The sequence below is a fragment of the Chlorocebus sabaeus genome, chromosome 10 (genome assembly GCF_047675955.1).
Source record: "Chlorocebus sabaeus isolate Y175 chromosome 10, mChlSab1.0.hap1, whole genome shotgun sequence".
NCBI classification, from domain to species: Eukaryota; Metazoa; Chordata; class Mammalia; order Primates; family Cercopithecidae; genus Chlorocebus; species Chlorocebus sabaeus.
In genome coordinates, this window is record NC_132913.1 from 12593603 (window position 1) to 12615027 (window position 21425).

At 41.0% G+C, this 21425-nt stretch overlaps 1 protein-coding gene across 1 annotated transcript in view; it reads right to left on the reverse strand.

Annotated features, from left to right (window-relative positions):
- The window catches only part of MARCO (macrophage receptor with collagenous structure), a 61047-nt gene that overhangs the window by 23869 nt on the left and 15753 nt on the right, over positions 1 to 21425 (reverse strand). The window contains exons 2-4 of the mRNA XM_007964737.3: positions 3014 to 3115; positions 1941 to 2165; positions 753 to 788 (exon numbers count right to left, since the gene is read on the reverse strand). Coding sequence (XP_007962928.3) covers positions 753 to 788; positions 1941 to 2165; positions 3014 to 3115 — 363 coding nt within the window. The remainder of the gene's footprint in view (positions 1 to 752; positions 789 to 1940; positions 2166 to 3013; positions 3116 to 21425) is intronic.

Here is a 21425-nt window from a genome sequence, read left to right on the forward strand (position 1 = left end):
GAACAGGGCTGTGAGTGAAGCGTGTGTGCAACACAACACATGTGGGTTGAGGAGGGAAGAAAAGGCAAACAAGCCATAGCCTTGTCCTCAGAGAGCACATGCCATTGTCAGACAGCTTTTGCACAGCATCTCGCTTGAGTCCTATAGCAACTCCGTGAGGCAAGTCAGATTACCTCCACTACTTCCTACACAGGTGAGTGGCTGAGGCTCCAGAAAACTTAAGCAACTGACCCAGTGTCATACAGCCAGTAAGCCCCAGACCCAGGATTAGAACTCAAGTCGGCCTAACTGCACAGCCTGTGCCTCCATGACACCTGCCTCCCATCATTACTGCCCTGTAGGAGAGAGGAGTCAGACACCATGGAAATGAGCACAGCACCTCTGGTGGGAAGTGCTATGTATGTGGTAGGTAAGAGTCACCTGGAAGGAGTGCTTATGGGAGACCAGGAGAGAGGCTGCCCTGGCAGCTGGAATGCTGCCTGGCCTGGCCTGGGAAGGTAGCTAGATTTGGAAGGGTGGGGTGGAGAGAGGAAGCCACTTTAAGTAAGGAGGGGGATGATAGCCCAGGGGCTGGGAGTTCAATTAAGGTCCGGGAACAGAGAGGAGACTCAACTGAAGACAAAGGAGGCTGTGGGGACAGGGGAAGGTAAGCTGGGGTCAGATGTCCCGACCCAGAATGGCAGAGGCCAAGGGGACCTTCTGGGGAGGTTTTGTGGAAAGAGCAGGGTGGGTGTCAGTGGAAATGAACCTACCTGGAGGGCCTTGTTCACCTTTGATTCCAAACATCCCTGCAAGGGAAGGAGAGTGAGCTACGGCTGAGCTGTGCGGCACCCTTAGCCCTAGCCCCAACTGAGAGTGCCCAGGCTCTGCAGAGGGAGGGTGAGCCCTCCCATGTGAGACTCCCAACAGACTGTGGGGGTTTGGACAACAGGAGCCAAACACCTGGCTGTTTTTTGGGAAAGAGTCCTTGGAAAGAGCCAGATGCTTAGCTGTAACTAGTGGACTGCACCCTGAGACCTGTAGATCCCTGGGAGCCTTGGAGGTGGGGAAAGGAGGTTGCTTCAAACCAGCCTGAGGAGGTAGAACCCCTTCGTGTTGGTCAAAATGAGCTCCTTCACATTTCAAGGAAGAGACACTCCCATGGTGTCTGAGTGTCTGAACCTGGACTCCATCCATCTGCCCACAGCTATTACTCCTCTTCACACCCCCACTCAGCCTTCATCTTTGCTCCCAGGGAGGCTCCTCTGGAGGGATTTGCCTCCTGGGTCTGTGCTGGGCGTACCCCTTGGTCACAGGACCCAGCCATGGGATCACCCTCCTAAGCCTCAGCTCACATGGGGCCCAGAACAAGGAACCCTGCTGGGGCCGGAGCTCTGTGTCACAGGGTAAACCCTACAACAGTTGGGCCACACCTATCAGCTGGTTTTGCCCAAACTGTCTGAGGGCGAGGCTCTTCCCATTTTGGGGCAGCCTGAGAGAGGAGAGGGTGAAGCCGCAAGGCCCTGAAAGCAACGAGGGAAGGGGCACCCCTGGGGTTTTCACCCTTGGCTCAGTTTTCCCCAGCCTGCAGTCCTACCACCCAAGTCACCATGTTTCCCCCAGCAGGTCCGGTTGTCCTCCTCCCTCCAAAGTCCCCATATTGTCTGAACTAGTTTGGTTGCTTGAGTTGCTCTCTCCCCAAACTCATGTCAATGTAAGTCAGCTGTGGACGAGTGGTCCAGAGAACCACCCCAAGCTCTGTGTTTTACCCTCCCTCCTAGACATTCTGGATCCATCTGGGGACTCTGGGTTCAGACTTGGCATTGAGCTTGTTGCTGTAAGTCCCTGGCTCTTGGAGGTCACACTTTGCTTGGATAGGGCCCTTAATTTCCTGGTTCCTGATCCGGCTGTCTCCCGGACCTCTGTTGAGAAGTCCCAACCCAGAGGGGAGGAGGCCAAACCTGGGTTCTGAGTGAAGTTGTCTACCCGCTGCAGCAAGTGCTCGTGGCTGACACGGACCCAGGTGAGTTGGGACTGCAGGCCTTGCAGCCTCGATGCACCCTGAGCCAGGCGTTCTCCAGCGTGTGTTGACCGCAACAAGGAGAAGGGCAGGCTGTCCTCAGCCGACAGAGTGTCATTGAGGAGATACATCTCCAGGACCCGGAGCCGCTCCTGCAGATTCAGAACTGGGCCCCACCCCACAGCATTCTTTTAGGGACTGAGGCATTTGAGCATATCCCTGACATTCTTGTGCCATGTGTGCATAACTTCTACGGGCCCTGAATTTGTAAACACAAATTCCACGTGCTGTCAGACCTAGCGTAAGCACAGAACCTTTTCTACATCTTGACCACGTGCGCTCCACATGCAGGCATGATATTGCACAACCACAAAACATTTCTGCATGGCCTAAAGCTGTGCCTACTGCATCCATAATCAATCTCCAACCTTCAGGCAGTTAAGGCCTTCCTGCATGCTCTGGGTGTGGACGCATGACAGCTAACATGCTGGTCTGACCTAAATAGTGCAAGCAGCATTCGTGTGTGATCTTAATATACACATGATGTGTTTATGACAACTTTGCATTCAGCATTCTTGAGTGACTTCGGTGTCTGCTCATGGAATTGCTTCATGATTCTAACCTTTAGATTGGGAATACTTCAAAAGTAAAATCATGTTCAAATGGACACTTGGATCAGCAAAGCCCTTCCCACTCAGAGGCTGGGAGTCTTAGATGCCAGACATGTGTGGCATACCCCGTGTGAAATTATTGTGTCTTTCACTGCTTAGACACATAGGCTCCCAAGTGCATTCTCGATGTCTCTCTCTCCCTCTCTTATGCACACATACACACGACATACACTACCTTCTTTGCTTCTCTCATCACTGTGGCTGCCAGGGGCTGAGACTCTCTCCCAGCGGATGGGAGCAGTGGCTCAAGGCTCTCCACTCAACCTGAGCCCTTCATCTGAGGGACCCAGCTGGGTCACCTCTCTCCTCCAGGAGGGACTACACAGGACCAAGCCTGCTTTACCTTGGACCACTAGCAGCCCAGCACCAGCGGTGAGCAGGATCAGGTAGATGACCACCACAGCCAGGGAGAAGTTCACCCCATTTCTCCTCTTGGGCTTTGGATCTGAAACACAAGCCAGGCAGAAGGTGGCTGCTGCAGGGAGCACAGCACAGGGAGTCCCTGCCTGCTTTAGGCCCTACTCCATGTGAGCAGGGGGCACCCTGTGAGGTCAGCTAGGAAAGACACCAAAAGCTCATGAGCCCCAAATCATCCCCCGATCCTCCTTCTCGCCACAAAGCAAAAATTGCCACTGTTGGTCACTCATCTGTGTGGCTGGGCAAACAAACATCTGTGGCATATATCATTTGCTGGAAAAGGTGTTATATCAACCTTGTTCACCACTGAAGCCCCAGCATGGTGCCTGGCCCTGCTGGGTTCTCAATCTATATTTGTGGAATAAATTATGAATTAATGTGTTTAAATTTCAAAACTCTGGGAGGAGGAGGGTAGTTCTCACTTAGCAAACAAGTAGTGAGGCTTGGAGAAATTAAATAACTTATTAGGATATAAGAAGCAGATCTGGAATTCATGTCTAGGTCTTTTTTTTTTTTCTTAAGATTTGTAAATTATAAAAGCAAAACATGCTTGATGTATTTTATCAAATAATGTACAGGGCATGACAAGGGTTAATAATCATCCCTCAACCCCCTAAGGTCCTAACCCAATGAGATAAGCTCTATTAGCACTCTGGGGTATGGTCTTCCTCCCATCCCTCCTGCTCAGAAATCCTACAAACCCATATAGTCTGAGACAGCCTTTTTTTCTTTTAATCTTACAAACGCTATCATAGAACATAAAATACCACACATTGCTTTTCACAATGAAAGATTTTCATGGACATTTTCCTAGTTTTCTTTGTAGAGAGAGATTAGCTGCCTAATATTCCTTAGAGACAAAAGCCACAGTTCATGCTAATATTTCCCTTCTGATGAGCTGTTTCCAGTTTGTGGTTTGTGACATTACAAAAGAGGCTATAATAATTCTTGCCTGGAAGTCCTGACTCTAGCCTTTTGTCAGCTGTTACTCTGTCTTGTTTAGGCGTATTAAAGGGAGGACCCCAGACTGCAGAAGGCCCTGCAGCTCCTACCACTCACATTAAATGAGCACCTCTTCCACACCAGGCATTTAAAAACATCGTCTCTAACCATTGCAGCACCCTGCAAGGTAGGCATGGTTACGCTCCTTTACAGAGGGGAGAGCTGGGGTTAAAAAGTTAAGGTGGCAGGTGACACAGCAGGCATGTGACCCCAGGTTGGTCTCACTCCAAGGCCTGAGCTTGCCTCACTAGCCAGCACAGACCACTGCCCCTAGGAAAGGGGTTATATCCAGTTGAAATGGGCCCCAAGGGCACATCTGAAAGGGAAAGAGATTATAATTAAGCAGCCCAAGGGGATGTGTGCCCAACCATGTTTGCTTCTGTGATAGGGACAGGTGGGTTTTAACTATTGTGACAGATGTACTTAAACCCCAGATCTTCTCCTATCACCTGCAGCTCCTGTGTTTACCCTGCTGATATTCCTTCCAACCCCTGAACAGCAGGAAGCCCTGCTTGAGAATTGCCCAGATGAACAATGGTCTAGAGGTAGCTCTGGCAGCATAGAGAGGAGTGGTTTTGTTGGTGGGCTGGTTCTTTAGCTAGCGGTACTCGATTATACTCAGTTTAGTATGGAGTGTCCCGTCTCCTCTGCACCCTGCCCCCTAGAATCCAGGCTCACACAGCAGCCTGAGTAAGCCCCACAACACATAACCTGGCCAAGTCATTCTCTGCTGTCAGCCCGTCAGTGGGGGCTCACTGCTCCCGACCTGGCACCTGAAGCCCCTCTGGCCAGCTCTCCTGTGGCTGCACTTCCATGTCACACCACCACATGGGTCCTGACTAATGGCCAGGCCAGATGACAATTGGTGGCATTTTTCTGACTTGGGGCAATGTATGTCCTCTTTATACTGGCTCTCCTCCTTCTATTTCACAAGACTAATTTCTGCTCATCCTTTGGAAGTTCAGTAGAGCCCTTCCTGTTTCAGGACACCTTCTCTGGTTCCTCTGGGCTGGGTGGAACCCCTCTTGGCTCTCCCACATCACTCCGTTTCTCTCTTCCGTAGCACTGATCACCCTGGATTGTGCATGTTTATATCTCTGTCTCTCCAAATGGCCTGGAAGCTCTTTGAGCTGTATTCCAGCACCAATATGGTATCTGGCGCACAATATGCTGGGAAGACGATGACTGAATAGATGAATGAATGAGTGGCTGCAGAGGTTTGGGTGCTGAACATGTGCAGAGTTTAGAAGTGTTGAAAGAACATCAGGAATGCAACTCAGGGCCTTGAGTATTCATGCAACCATCATGATGAAGATGAGTAACACACGAAGGGAGCCTCACATTTAACACAAGGTGGTGGGTGGCAAATCGGCAAATACAGTGTCATGGACAGCATTGTTTTTGGACAGCTCTAAATTTTATGAAACATAACACCATGGGAATGGAAAGGTAAACTGTGCTTCAGAGACGCAGGTAATATAGGTGTCGGAGGTTGAAGCAACCATGAAAAATACAGATATTTTAAAACCATATGGTCAGAGCATGGTGGAAGGCATGTGAGTAAGGACACAATGAGAAAAAATGAGGTATGGTAATGCTGTGACAGTAGTTCATGGATAGCTATCCAGGCCCAGAATGCTTTTAAAATTCAGAGCTATCACCTGGCATAGAGGCAAAGTATTTTAGAAACTGGGAACGTCGAGCCTGTAGGCCTGTCTAACTCACTCTGTACAAAAGGAGAGTCTGATGAAGCCTTTAGCCTCTACACTGTTCATTTCATCTCTTAGAGGGTAGAAGAAACTATAAAGAAAACATCTATTCTGGATCAGGTTTGACCAAAAAGGAAGAGCTGCTTGACATGAGAGGATAAAAGCAGCCTCTAGTAAATAAGAATGGGCTTCCCTGGAGTAAACCTTGGTGAGTATGGGAAAGGATTTTAGGCAAGCAGGTTTCAGATATTTGACAGCTCTGTTGTCTGACCCACAATGAAAACGTGGCTCCAAAGGGAAATAAAAATAATGTTTCAAGTATGCAAAAGATCCCAATGAAGAAAAAAAGGCTGCACACAAATTCTAGTCTTTCCAGGTCCGCCACCTCCTGGGGTAGCAGGTAGTGCTGGTAGGGTGTCCTCCTCCTATACTATAACACTAGTGGACATTGAGCAAGAGTCCCCACTCTACGCTAGCACTGGGCTGCCTGGTGAGCAGACCCAGAGAAGTGATGTCTTCCCTTTGGGCCTGATGTATCTCACTTCCTACCTGACAGCACCAGGCAGTACTGGAACGTGCCTTCTGCCCTGCAGGAAAGACCAGCAGGGGACGAGCAAGAACACTAATGGCACCAGGTAAACAAAGTGGACCAGAATAACACTGACAGGGCTCTGAAAACTAAATTGTCATTGTACCGTAGCCCACACAAGTCAGCCAGAACCTACCTAATAAACCTAAACTGTGTGACTATGTGACTGTCTACTAAAATAGAAGTTTTAAATAGGACCCAGAATCTCCCAACATACTATACAAAACATCTATTATATAATGGAAAATCACCCATCATACCAAGAATAGAGGAAATCACAACTCAGATGAGAGGAGACAATCAAGAGATACCAGCATTGAGATGACACAGATGTTAAAACTATTCCACAGGAATTTTAAAGCAGCTGTAACAAAATGGCTTAGTGAGCAATTAAAACTATTCTTGAAACAAATTTTTTAAAAGCTCACCAAAAAAGTATAACAATAAAAAAAGGACTGAATGGAAACGATTGAACTAAAAAATACCAATTAAAGAAAAAAGACTCAGTAGATGAGCTGAATAGTGTAATAGATGTGACAGAGGAAAGAATCAGTGAACTCAATGATAGAACAAGAGAAATTACACATCTGAAAAACAGAGAAAGTCAGCTGGGAAAACAAACAAACAAAAAAACGTGAACAGAGCTTCAGAGACCTGTGGGCTAGTAACAAAACACCTACAATTCATATCATTCAATTCCTAGAAAAAGTGTGAGGCTTTAAAAATATTTAAGCAAATAATGGCTAAAAATTTCCTGAATTTTGTGGAAGATCTAAACCTACAGATTAAAGAAACTGTAAAAATCCCAAACATGATAAACTCAAAGAAATCCATATCAAGACACATCATAATTAAAAAATTGAAAATATAAAAAGGCAGAGAAAATTAAACATCTAAAGAAAAAGAAAAATCTAGAAAGCAGCCAGAGACAAATGGTACATTGCTTATAAAGGAATACCTTTTTTTTTTTTTTTCTTTTGAGATGATATCTCACTCTGTCACCCAGGCTGGAGTACAGTGGCATGAAGTCTGCTCACTTCAACTTCCATCTCCCAGGTTCAAATGATTCTAGTGCCTCAGCCTCCCAAGTAGTTGTGATTACAGGTGCACACCACCACGTCTGGCTAATTTTTACATTTTTAGTAGAGACGGTGTTTCACTATGATGTCCAGGCTGGTCTCGAATTCCTGACCTCAAGAGATCTGCCTGCCTCAGCCTCCTAAAACGCTGGGATTATAGGCATGAGCCGTGGTGCCTGGCCAGGAATACCAATTTGAATGACAGAAAATTTCTCATCAGAAACTATGGAGACCAGATGTAAGAGGTGCTGCTTATTTTGTGTTCTGAAAAAAAAAGAATTGTCAACCAGGAATTCTATTGCCCATAAAAATATGCTTCAGGAATGGACAAGAAATAAAGACACTCTCAGAGGAAGAGAAATGAAGAGAATCTTTTGTGGGAGAACTAACTTTAAAGAATGATTAGAGGAAGTTCCTCTAACAGAAAGGAAATGATATAGTAGACTAGAATTTCAAAAAAGAAAGACAATAATAGAATGAGTAAAAATAGGGATATATACTACACCATCCTTCTCCTCATGAGTTTTAACAATCACATTAGATTTTTAACACAAAAATTATATCACCTGATATGGTATTCAGTGAATATAATGGAAATATGACAATTACATTTAAAAAGTGGAGAAGGCTAAAGAACATAAATGAAAGTAAGATTTCTACACTTGACTCAAAATGGTCAAATGTTGATATGTTCTGTACATATATTGCAATAGTCAGGCTGTGATAAGTTCCACATATACATATATATATTGCAATAAGTAGAGAAACCATTAAGAAAACTATTCAATAAAAAACACTATAAATAAATCAAAGTGGAATTCTAAAACTTGTTCAAATAATCCACAGGAAGGCAAGAAAAGAGAAATATATGAATGGGAAACAAAGAAAAAATAACACACAATAAGATGGCCAATTTAAGCCCTGACATATCAATAATTACTTTTGGTATAAATGGTCTAAATCAGAGGACAGATCTTGCCAAACTATATTTAAAAACATGATCCAACTATGTGCTATAAATAAGAAATCAAACAATAGAACCTCCAAATACATAAAGCAAAAACTGATTTAACTGAAAAAAGAAATAGAAAATACACAATTGTAATTGAGACTTTAACACCCACTTTCAGAAATTGATAGAAACTCTGCAAAGTTACAGAAGAACTAAACACTACCACGACTAACTGATAGTATCTAATGAACACATAGAATACTCCAGGTAGCAACAGCAGAATGTACATCCTTTTCAAGCATACATGGAACACTCGCCAAAATAGACCATATCCTAGGTCATAAAACAAATTTCAACAAAATGAAAAAAAAACATACAGAATATGTTATTTGGCAATAATGCAATAAAAATAAAAATCAACAATGGATAGGCAACAGGAAAATCTCCAAACATTGGGAACATTTAAAAAAGGACTTCTATAAAATGCATGGGTCATCAAGAAAGTCTCAAAAAAATTTTTTAAGCTAGAAATGAAGTTTCGGAGAGGTTTCAAGATGGCTGAATAGGAACAGCTCCAGTCTGCAGCTCCCAGCGTGAGCAATGCAGATGACAGGTGATTTCTGCATTTCCAACTGAGGTACTGGGTTCATCTCACTGGGGCTTGTCAGACAGTGGGTGCAGCCCACTGAGCAGGGCAGGGCATCACCTCACCCAGGAAGGGCAAGGGGTCGGGGAATTCCCTTTCCTAGAAAAGGAAAGCTGTGACAGATGGTACCTGCAAAATCGGGACACTCCTACCCTAATACTGTGCTTTTCCAACGGCCTTAGCAAACAGCAAGCCAGGAGATTATATCCCATGTCTGGCTTGGAGGGTCCCATGCCCACGGAGCCTCACTCACTGCTAGCACAGCAGTCTGAGATTGAACTGCAAGGTGGCAGCGAGGCTAGGGGAGGGGTGTCCGCCATTGCTGAAGCTTGAGTAGGTAAACAAAGTGGCCGGGAATCTCGAACTGGGTGGAGCCCACCACAACTCAAGGAGGCCTGCCTGCCTCTGTAGACTCCACCTCTAGGGGCAGGGCATAGCTGAACAAAAGGCAGCAGAAACTTCTGCAGACTTAAACATCTCAGTCTGACAGCTTTAAAGAGACTAGTGGTTCTCCCAGCATTGAGTTTGAGATCTGAGAATGGACATACTGCCTCCTCAAGTGGGTCCCTGACCCCCGAGTAGCCTAACTGGGAAACAGCCCCCAGCAGGGGCTGACTGACACCTCATACAGCTGGGTGCCCCTCTGAAACGAAGCTTCCAGAGGAAGGATCAGGCAACAACATATGCCGTTCTGCAATATTTGCTGTTCTGCAGCCTCCGCTGGTGATACCCAGGCAAACAGGGTCTGAAGTGGACCTCCAGCAAACTCCAACAGACCTGCAGCTGAGGGTCCTGACTGTTAGAAGGAAAACTAACAAACAGAAAAGACATTCACACCAAAACCCCATCTGTACATCACCATCATCAAAGACCAGAGGTAGATAAAACCACAAAGATAGGGAGAAACTAGAGGAGAAAAACTGAAAATTCTAAAAATCAGAGCACCTCTTCTACTCTGAAGGAACACAGCTTCTCGTCAGCAATGGAACAAAGCTAGACAGAGAATGACTTTGATGAGTTGAGAGAAGAAGGCTTCAGATAATCAGTAATAACAAATTTCTCTGAGCTAAAAGAGGATGTTTGAACCCATTGCAAAGAAGCTAAAAACCTTGATAAAAGATTGAACAAATGGCTAACTAGAAGAAACTGTGTACAGAAGTCCTTAAATGACCTGATGGAGCAGAAAACCATAGCATGAGATCTACATGACGCATGCAGAAGCTTCAGTACCCGATCTGATCAAGTGGAAGAAAGGGTATCAGTGATTGAAGATCAAATGAATGAAATGAAGTGAGAAGAGAAGTTTAGAGAAAAAAGAGTAAAAAGAAATGAATAAGAAATATGGGACTATGTGAAAAGACCAAATATACATCTGATTGGTGTACCTGAAAGTGATGGGGAGAATGGAACCAACTTGGAAAACACTCTTCAGGATATTATCCTGGAGAACTTCCCCAACCAACAAGGCAGGCCAATATTCAAATTCAGGAAATACAAAGAATGCCAGAAAGATACTCCTCGAGAAGAGCAACCCCAAGACACGTAATTGTCAGATTCACCAATGTTGAAATGAAGGAAAAAATGTTAAGGACAGTCAGAGAGAAAGGGCGGGTTACCCACAAAGGGAAGCCCATCAGACTAACAGCGGATCTCTCAGCAGAAACTCTATAAGCCAGAAGAGAGTGGGAGCCAATATTGAACATTCTTAAAGAAAAAAATTTTCAACCCAGAATTTCATATCTAGCCAAATTAAGCTTCATAAGTGAAGGAGAAATGAAATCCTTTACAGACAAACAAATGCAGAGAAATTTTGTCACCACCAGGCCTGCCTTACAAGAGCTCCTGAAAGAGGCACTAAACATGGAAAGGAACAACCGGTACCAGCCACTGCAAAAACATACCAAATTGTAAAGACCATTGATGCTAAGAAGAAACTGCATCAACTAAGAAGCAAAATAACCAGCTACATCATAATGACTGGATCAAGTTCACACATAACAATATTAACCTTAAATGTAAATGGGCTGAATGTTGCAATTAAAAGACACAGACTGGCAAATCTGATAAAGAGTCAAGACCCATCAGTGTACTATATTCAGGAGACCCATCTCACATGCAGAGACACACATAAACTCAAAATAAAGGGATGGAGGAAGACCTACCAAGCAAATGGAAAACCAAAAAAAAAAAAAAAAAAAAAAGCAGGGGTTGCAATCCTAGTCTCTGATAAAACAGACTTTAAACAAACAAAGATCAAAAGAGACAAAATAGGCCATTGCATAATGGTAAAGGGATCAATTCAATAAGAAGAGGTAACTATCCTAGATACATATGCACCCAATACAGGAGCACCCAGATTCATAAAGCAAGTCCTTAGAGACCTACAAAGAGACTTGGAGTCCCGCACAATAATAATGGGATACTTTAACACCCCACTGTCAACATTAGACAGATCAGCGAGACAGAAAGTTAACAAGGATATCCAGGAATTGAACTCAGCTCTGCACCAAATGGACCTAATAGACATCTATAGAACTCTCCACCCCAAATCAACAGAATATACATTCTTCTCAACACCCCATTGCACTTATTCCAAAATTGACCACATACTTGGAAGTAAAGCACTACTCAGCAAATGTAAAAGAACAGAAATTATAACAAACTGTCTCTCAGACAACAATGCGATCAAACTAGAACCCAGGATTAAGAAACTCACTCAAAACAGTTCAACTACATGGAAACTGAACAACCTGCTCCTGAATGACTACTGGGTACATAATGAAATGAAGGCAGAAATAAAGATGTTCTTTGAAACCAATGAGAACAAAGACACAACATACCAGAATCTCTTGGACACATTTAAAGCAGTATGTAGAGGGAAATTTATAGCACTAAATGCCCACAAGAGAAAGCAGGAAAGATCAAAATTGACATCCTAATACCACAAGTAAAAGAACTAGAGAAGCAAGAGCAAACACATTCAAAAGCTAGCAGAAGGCAAAAAATAACTAAGATCAGAGCAGAACTGAAGGAGATAGAGACACAAAATCCCTTCAAAAAATCAGCGAATCCAGGGCTGGTTTTTTGAAAAGATCAACAAAATTGATAAACCACTAGCAAGATTAATAAAGAAAAGAGAGAAGGATCAAATAGATGCAATAAAAAATGATAAAGGGGATATCACCACAGATCCCACAGAAATACAAACTACCATCAAAGAATACTATAAACACCTCTATGCAAATGAATTAGAATATCTAGAAGAAATGGATAAATTCCTGGACATATACACCCTCCCAAAACTAAACCAGGAAGAAGTTGAATCCCTGAATAGACCAATAACAGGTTCTGAAATTGAGGCAATAATTAATAGCCTACCAACCAAAAAAAGTCCAGGACGAGACAGATTCACAGGTGAATTCTACCAGAGGTACAAAGAGGAGCTGGTACCATTCCTTCTGAAACTATGTCAATCAATAGAAAAAGAGGGAATCCTCCCTAATCATTATATGAGGGCAACATCATCCTGATACCAAAGCCTGACAGAGATACAACAAAAAAAGAGAATTTTAGACCAATATGCCTGATGAACATCAGTGCAAAAATCCTCAATAAAATATTGGCAAACCGAATCCAGCAGCACATCAAAAAGCTTATCCACCACGATCAAGTTGACTTAATCCCTGGGATGCAAGGCTGGTTCAATATATGCAAATCAATAAATGTAATCCATCATATAAACAGAACCAAAGACAAAAACCACATGATTATCTCAACAGATGCAGAAAAGGCCTTCAACAAAATTCAACAGTCCTTCATGCTAAAAACTCTCAATAATTCGATATTGATGGAACGTATCTCAAAATAATAAGAGCTACTTATGACAAACCCACAACCAATATCATACTGAATGGGCAAAAACTGGAAGAATTCCCTTTGAAAACTGGCACAGGACAGGGATGCCCTCTCTCACCACTCCTCTTCAACACAGTGTTGGAAGTTCTGGCCAGGGAAATTAGGCAAGAGAAAGATATAAAGGGTATTCAATTAGGAAAATAGGAAGTCAAGTTGCCCTGTTTGCAGATGACATGATTGTATATTTAGAAAACCCCATTGTCTCAGCCCAAAATCTCCTGAAGCTGATAAGCAACTTGAGCAAAGTCTCAGGATACAAAATCAATGTGCAAAAATCACAAGCATTCCTATACACCAAAAATAGACAAACAGAGAGCCAAATCATGAGTGAACTCCCATTTCACAACTGCTCAAACAGAATAAAATGCCTAGGAATCCAACTTACAAGAGATGTGAAGGACCTCTTCAAGGAGAACTACAAACCACTGCTCAACGAAATAAAAGAGGACACAAACAAATGGAAGAACATTTCATGCTCATTGATAGGAAGAATCAATATTGTGAAAATGGTCATACTGCCCAAGGTAATTTATAGATTCAGTGCCATCCCCATCAAGCTACAAATGACTTTCTTCACAGAAATGACTCTAAAGTTCATATGGAACCAAAAAAGAGCCCACATTGCCAACACAATCCTAAGCCAAAAGAACAAAGCTGGAGGCATCATGCTACTTGACTTCAAACTATACTACATGGCTACAGTAACCAAAACAGCATGGTACTGGTACCAAAACAGAGATATAGACCAATGGAACAGAATAGAGCCCTCAGAAATAATACCACACCTGTACAACCATCTGATCCTTGACAAACGTGACAAAAACAAGAAATCAGGAAAGGATTCCCTATTTAATCAATGGTGCTGGGAAAACTGGCTAGCCATTTATAGAAAGGTGAAATTGGATCTCTTCCTTACACCTTATACAAAAATTAATTCCAGATGGACTGAAGACTTAAATGTTACACCTAAAACCATAAAAACCCTAGAAGAAAACCTAGGCAACACCATTCAGGCCATAGGCATGGGCAAGGACTTCTTGACTAAAACACCAAAAGCAATGGCAACAAAAGCCAAAATTGACAAATGGGATCTAATTAAACTCAACAGTTTCTGCACAGCAAAAGAAACTACCATCAGAGTGAACAGGCAACCTACAGAATGGGAGAAAATTTTTACAATCTACCTATCTGACAAAAGGCTGATGTTCAGATTCTACAAAGAACTTAAACAAATTTACAAGAAAAAATCAAACAACCCCATCAAAAAAATGTGCAAAGGATATGAACAGACACTTCTCAAAAGAAGACATTTATGCAGCCAGCAGACACATGAAAAAATGCTCATCATCACTGGCCATCAGAGAAATGCTAATCAAAATCACAATGAAATGCTGTCTCACGCCAGTTAGAAGTCAGGAAACAACAGGTGCTGGAGAGGATGTGGAGAAATAGGAACACTTTTTTTTTTTTTTTTTTTTTTTTTTAAATTTATTTATTATTATTAAACTTCAAGTTGTAGGGTACATGTGCACAACGTGCAGGTTTGCTACATATGTATACTTGTGCCATGTTGGTGTGCTGCACCCATCAACTCGTCATTTACATCAGGTATAACTCCCAATGCAATCCCTCCCCCCTCCCCCCTCCCCATGATAGGCCCCGGTGTGTGATGTTCCCCTTCCCGAGTCCAAGTGATCTCATTGTTCAGTTCCCACCTACGAGTGAGAACATGCGGTGTTTGGTTTTCTGTTCTTGTGACAGTTTACTAAGAATGATGGTTTCCAGCTGCATCCATGTCCCTACAAAGGACACAAACTCATCCTTTTTTATGGCTGCATAGTATTCCATGGTGTATATGTGCCACATTTTCTTAATCCAATCTGTCACTGATGGACATTTGGGTTGATTCCAAGTCTTTGCTATTGTGAATAGTGCTGCAATAAACATACGTGTGCATGTGTCCTTATAGCAGCATAATTTATAATCCTTTGGGTATATACCCAGTAATGGGATGGCTGGGTCATATGGTACATCTAGTTCTAGATCCTTGAGGAATCGCCATACTGTTTTCCATAATGGTTGAACTAGTTTACAATCCCACCAACAGTGTAAAAGTGTTGAAATAGGAACACTTTTACACTGTTGGTGGGACTGAACTAGTTCAACCATTGTGGAAAACAGTGTGGCTATTCCTCAAGGATCTAGAACTAGAAATACCATTTGACCCAGCCATCCCATTACTGGGCATATACCCAAAAGATTATAAATCATGCTGCTATAAAGACACATGCGCATGTATGTTTATTGCGGCACTATTCACAATAGCAAAGACTTGGAACCAATCCAGATGTCCATCAATGATAGACTGGATTAAGAAAATGTGGCACATACACACCATGGAATACTATGCAGCCATAAAAAAGGATGAGTTCATGTCTTTTGTAGGGACATGGATGAAGCTAGAAACCATCATTCTGAGCAAACTGTCACAAGGACAGAAAATCAAACACTGCATGTTCTCACTCATAGGTGGGAATTGAACAATGAGAACACTTGGAAACAGGGTGGGGAACATCACACACTGGAGTCTGTCATGGGGTGGGGGGATGGGGAAGGGATAGCATTAGGAGATATACCTATTGTAAATGTTGAGTTAATGGGTGCAGCACAGCAACTGGGCACATGTATATATATGTAACAAACCTGCATGTTGTGCACACGTACCCTAGAACTTAACATATAATAATTTTAAAAAACTAGAAATGAAAGGAAATGAAAGTACAATATATTAAAATTTATGGGATAAAACAAAAGCAGCTCTGAAAAGAAAATGTATACCACAAACTGTTTACACTAAAAATAAAAAAGGCCTCCAATCAACACACTAATTTTTTTCCTCAAGAAATTAGAAAAGAACAAAATAATTACTGATCACCAGAAAAAGGAAATAATAAAGATAAGAATGTAAATAAATAAAATGTAAAATAGGAAGGTAGAGAAAAATCAATGAAACAAAACTAGCTCTTTGAACAAAATCAATAAAATTGACAAATCTCTAGTAAGACTGACAAAAATAAAAATGAAAGAAGACACACATAGCCCATATCAGAAATGAAACAGGTGCTTTACTACAGATCCTGCAGCCATTAAAAAGAAAATAAGAAAATACTATCACTAACTTTATGCTCACAATTTAAAGGAAATGGGCCAGTCCCTGAAAAGCCACAAACTACCAAAACTCAGCCAAGGTGAAATAGATAATCTGAATATCTATAATCATTAAATAAATCTAAATTTTAATTTAAAAACTCCCAGAAAAGAAATATTCAGGCCCAGATAGTTTTACTAGCATATCCTAATACACATTTAAAGAAGAATTAGCATCAATTTTGCACAACCTCTTACAGAAAAGGAAGAAACACTTTATAACTCATTTTATGAGGTCAGAATGATCCTAACACGAAAATCAAAGGCAGTCCAAAAAAAAAAAAAAGAAGGAAAGAAATAAACAAAACTCTCTCATGAACTTTGACACAAAAATCTTCAGTAAAAGGCAAGCAGAGAATAAAATTGTGAATGAACTTCCATTCACAATTGCTACAAAGAGAATAAAATACCTAGGAATACAGCCAACAGAGGAAGTGAAGGACCTCTTCAAGGAGAGCTACAAACTGCTGCTCAAGGAAATCAGAGAGGACATGAACAAGTGGAAAAACATTTCATCCTCATAAATAGGAAGAATCAATATCATGAAAATGACCATACTGCCCAAAGTAATTTATAGATTCAATGCATTTCCCATTAAACTACCACTGACATTCTTCACAGAATTAGAAGAAACTATCTTAAAATTATCTGGAAACAAAAAAGAGCTTGCATATCCAAGAAAATCCTAAGCAAAAAGAACAGAGCTGGAGGCACCACACTATCATACTTCAAACTATTCCACAAATCTATAGTAACCAAAGCAGCATAGTACTGTTACAAAAATAGACACATAGACTAATGGAACAGAATAGAGAACTCAGAAATAAGTCCGCACATCTACAACCATCTGATCTTCAACAAACCTGACAAAAACAAGCAATGGGGAAAGGATCTCCTATTCAATAAATGGCTCTGGGAAAACTTGCTGGCCATATGCAGAAAACTGAAACTGGACCCCTTCCTTACACCTTATACAAAAATTAACCCAAGATGGATTAAAGACTTAACTGTAAAACCCAAAACTATAAAAAACTCTAGAAGAAAACCTAGGCAATATCACTCAGGACATAGGCATGGGCAAAGATTTCATGATGAACTTGCCAAAAGCAACTGCAACAAAAGCAAAAATTGACAAATGGGATCTAATTAAACTAAAGAGCTTCTGCACAGCAAAAGAAACTATCATCAGAGTGAACAGGCAACCTACAAAGTGGGAGAAAATTTTTGCAATCTATCCATCTGACAAAGGTCTAATATTCAGAATCTACAAGGATCTTGAACAAATTTACAAGAAAAAAAAACCTCATTAAAAAAGTGAATAAGGGACATGAACAGACACTTGTCAAAAGAAGACATTCATGTAGCCAACATACATACGAAAAGAAAGCTCAACATCACTGATCATTAGAGAAATGAAAATCAAAACCACAATGAGATACCATCTCATGTCAGTCAGAATGGGGATTATTAAAAAGTCAAGAAACGACAGATGCTGGTGAGGTTCCAGAGAAATAGGAACACTTTTACACTGTTGGTGGGAATGTAAATTAGTTCAACCATTGTGGAAGACAGTGTGGTGCTTCCTCAAAGATCTAGAACCAGAAATACCATTTAACCCAGCAATCCCATTACAAGCCATTCTATTATAAAGATATATGGCACATGTATATTCATTGCAACACTCTTCACAATGACAAAGACATAGAATCAGCCCAAATATCCATCAGTGATATCCATCTGGATAAACAAAATGTGGTACATATACTCCATGGAATACTATGCAGCCATAAAAAGGAATGAGATCATGTCCTTTGCAGGGACATGGATGGAGCTGGAAGCCATTATCCTCAGAAAACTAATGCAGGAACAGAAAACCAAACACTGCATGTTCTCACTTATAAGTAGGAGCTGAACAATGAGAACACATGGACACAAGGAGGGGAACAACACACACTGGGGCCAGTCAGGGAGTGGGGGTATGGGGAGAGCATTAGGAATAATAGCTCATGCATTCTGAGCTTAATACCTAGGTGATGGGTTGATGGGTGCAGCAAACCACCATGGCATATGTTTACCTATGTAACAAACCTGCACATTCTGCACATGTAACCTGGAACTTAAAATAGAAACAATTTTTTTTCAATTTTCATTAAAAAATTAGTAAATAATATCAAGCAATATATTTAAAAATTATATGCCACAACAAAGCGGGATTTATTCCAGATATGCAAGGATGGTTCAATAATTTAAAATTAATCAATATAATCCACCAGATCAGCAAGCTAAAGAAGAAAAATCATAAAATTGATGCAGAAAAAGCACTTGCCAAAATCCAATTCATAGTAAAACTATCATCATTATAATTCATAAATATGACTCATAACAAATAATAAACTCACAATAAAAATTCTCAGCAAACTAGAAGTAGAGGAGAACTTCCTCAACTTAAAAAATTGCATCTACAGAATATCTAAAGCTAACATCATACTTAATAGTGAAAGACAGGGCACTTTTCCCTTAAGATTTGAAACAAGGCAAGGATATCTGTTCTTGCCTTCTTATTCAACATAGTACTGGAAAGTTCTAGCCAGTGCAATAAATAAGGCAAGAAAAAGAAATAAAAAGGCCTACAGATCATAAAGAAAGAAATTAAAATGTTCTTATTTGTAGAGTACATGACTATCTACATAGAAAACTTCACAAAATCTACAAAAAACTTTTATTTTTATTTATTTATTATTATTATTTTATTTTATTTTTCCGTAAGTTATTGGGGCATAGGTGGTATTTGGTTACGTGAGGAAGTTCTTTAGTGGTGATTTGTGAGATTTTGGTGCACCCATCACCCCCGCAGTATACATTGCACTATATTTGTAGCCTTATTTCCTTCAACCCCCTCCCACTCTTCCCTCCAAGTCCCCAAAGTCCATTGTATCATTCTTATGCCTTCATGGCTTAGCTCCCTCATATCAGTGATAACATATGATGTCTGGTTTTCCATTCCTGAGTTACTTCACTTAGAATAATAGTCTCCAATATCATCCAGGTCACTGAAAATGCTGCTAATTCATTCCTTTTTATGGTTGAGTAGTATTCCATCATATATACACCACAGTTTTTTATCCACTTGTTGGGGTTCCACGATTTTGCAATTGTGAATTGTGCTGCTATAAACATGCAAGTGCAAGTATCTTTTTCAAATAGTGACTTCTTTTCCTCTGGGTAGAGATCGAGTAGTAGGATTGCTGGATCGAATGGTATTTCTACTTTTACTTCTTTAAGCAATCTCCACATTGTTTTCCATAGCAGCTGTCCTAGTTTACATTCCTATTAGCAGTGTAGAAATGTTCCCTGATCACCACATCCATGCCAACATCTACGGTTTTTTGATTTGTTGATTGTGGCCATTCTTGCAGGAGTAAGGTAGTATCACACTGTGGTTTTGGTTTGCATTTCCCTGATCATTAGTGATATTGAGCATTTTTTCATATGTTACTTGGCCATTTTACATCTTCTTTTGAGAATTGTTTTTTCACATCCTTAATCCACTTTTTGATGGAATTTTTTTTTTTCTTACTGATTTGTTTGAGTTTGTTGTAGATTCTGGACATTAGTTCTTTGTCAGATGTATAGATTGTGAAGATTTGCTCCCACTCTGTGGGTTGTCTGTTTACTCTGATGACTGCTCCTTTTGTCGTGCAAAAGCTCTTTAGTTTAATTAGGTTCCAGCTTTATCTTTGTTTTTATTGCATTTACTTTTGGGTTCTTGGTCATGAAATCTTTGCTTAAGCCACTGTCTAGAAGGGTTTTCCCAATGTTATCTTCTATAATGTTTACAATTTCAGGTCTTTGGTTTAAGTCCTTAATCCATCTTGAGTTGATTTTTGCATAAGGTGAGAGATGAGGATCAAGTTTCATTCTCCTACATGTGGCTAGCCAATTATCCCAGCACCATTTGTTGAAAAAGGTGTCCTTTCCCCACTTTATATTTTTGTTTGCTTTAAGTATTTGGGTTTATTTCTGGGTTCTCTGTTCTGTTCCGTTGGTCTATGTGCCTATTTTTTATACCAGTACCACGCTGTTTTGGTGACTATGGCCTTATAGTATAGTTTGAAATTAGATAGTGTGATGCCTCCAGATTTGTTCTTTTTGCTTAGTCTTATTTTGGCTATGCATGCTCTTTTTTGGTTCAGAATTTGTTTTTTTCTAACTCTGTGAAAAATGATGGTGGTATTTTGATGGGGATTGCATTGAATTTGTAAATTGCTTTTGGCAGTATGGTTATTTTCACAATATTGTTTCTACCCATCCATGAGCATGGGATGTGTTTCCATTTGTTTGAGTCATCTATGATTTCTTTCAGCAGTGTTTTATAATTTTCCTTGAAGAGGTCTTTTGACTCCTTTGTTAGGTACATTCCTAAGTATTGTATTTTTCTTTCTTTCTTTCTTTTTTTTTTTTTTTTTGCAGCTATTGCAAACGTGATTGAGTTCTTGATTTGATTCTCTGATTGGTCACTGTTGGGGTAAGGAAGAGCTATTGATTTGTGTACATCAATCTTGTATCCAGAAACTTTGCTGAATTCTTTTATCAGTTCTAGGAGCTTTCTGGAGGAGCCCTTAGGGTTTTCAAGGTAAACAGTCATATCATCAGCAAAAAGGGACAGTTTGATTTCCTCTTAACTGATTTGGATGCCCTTTATCTTTTTTCTCTTGTCTGATTGCTCTGTCTAGGACTTCCAGTACTATGTTGAAGGGAAATGGTGAGAGTGAGCATCCTTGTCTTGTTCCCATTCTCAGACGGAATGCTTTCAATTTTTCCCCATTCAGTATTATGTTGTCTGTGTGTTTGTCATAGATGGCCTTTATTACATTAAGGTATGCCCCTTGTATGCTGATTTTGCTGAGGGTTTTAATTATAAAGGGATGCTGGATTTTGTTGAATGCTTTTTCTGCATCTATTGAAATGATCATGTTATTTTTTTTTTTTTTTTTTTTTTTTTTTTTGAGACGGAGTCTCGCTCTGTCTCCCAGGCTGGAGTGCTGTGGCCAGGATGGTCTCGATCTCCTGACCTCGTGATCCGCCCGTCTCGGCCTCCCAAAGTGCTGGGATTACAGGCTTGAGCCACCGCGCCCAGCCGTGATTTTGTTTTTAATTCTGTTTATGTAGTGTATTACATTTATTGACCCGGGAATGTTAAACCATCCCTGCATCCCTGGTATGAAACCCACTTGATTCA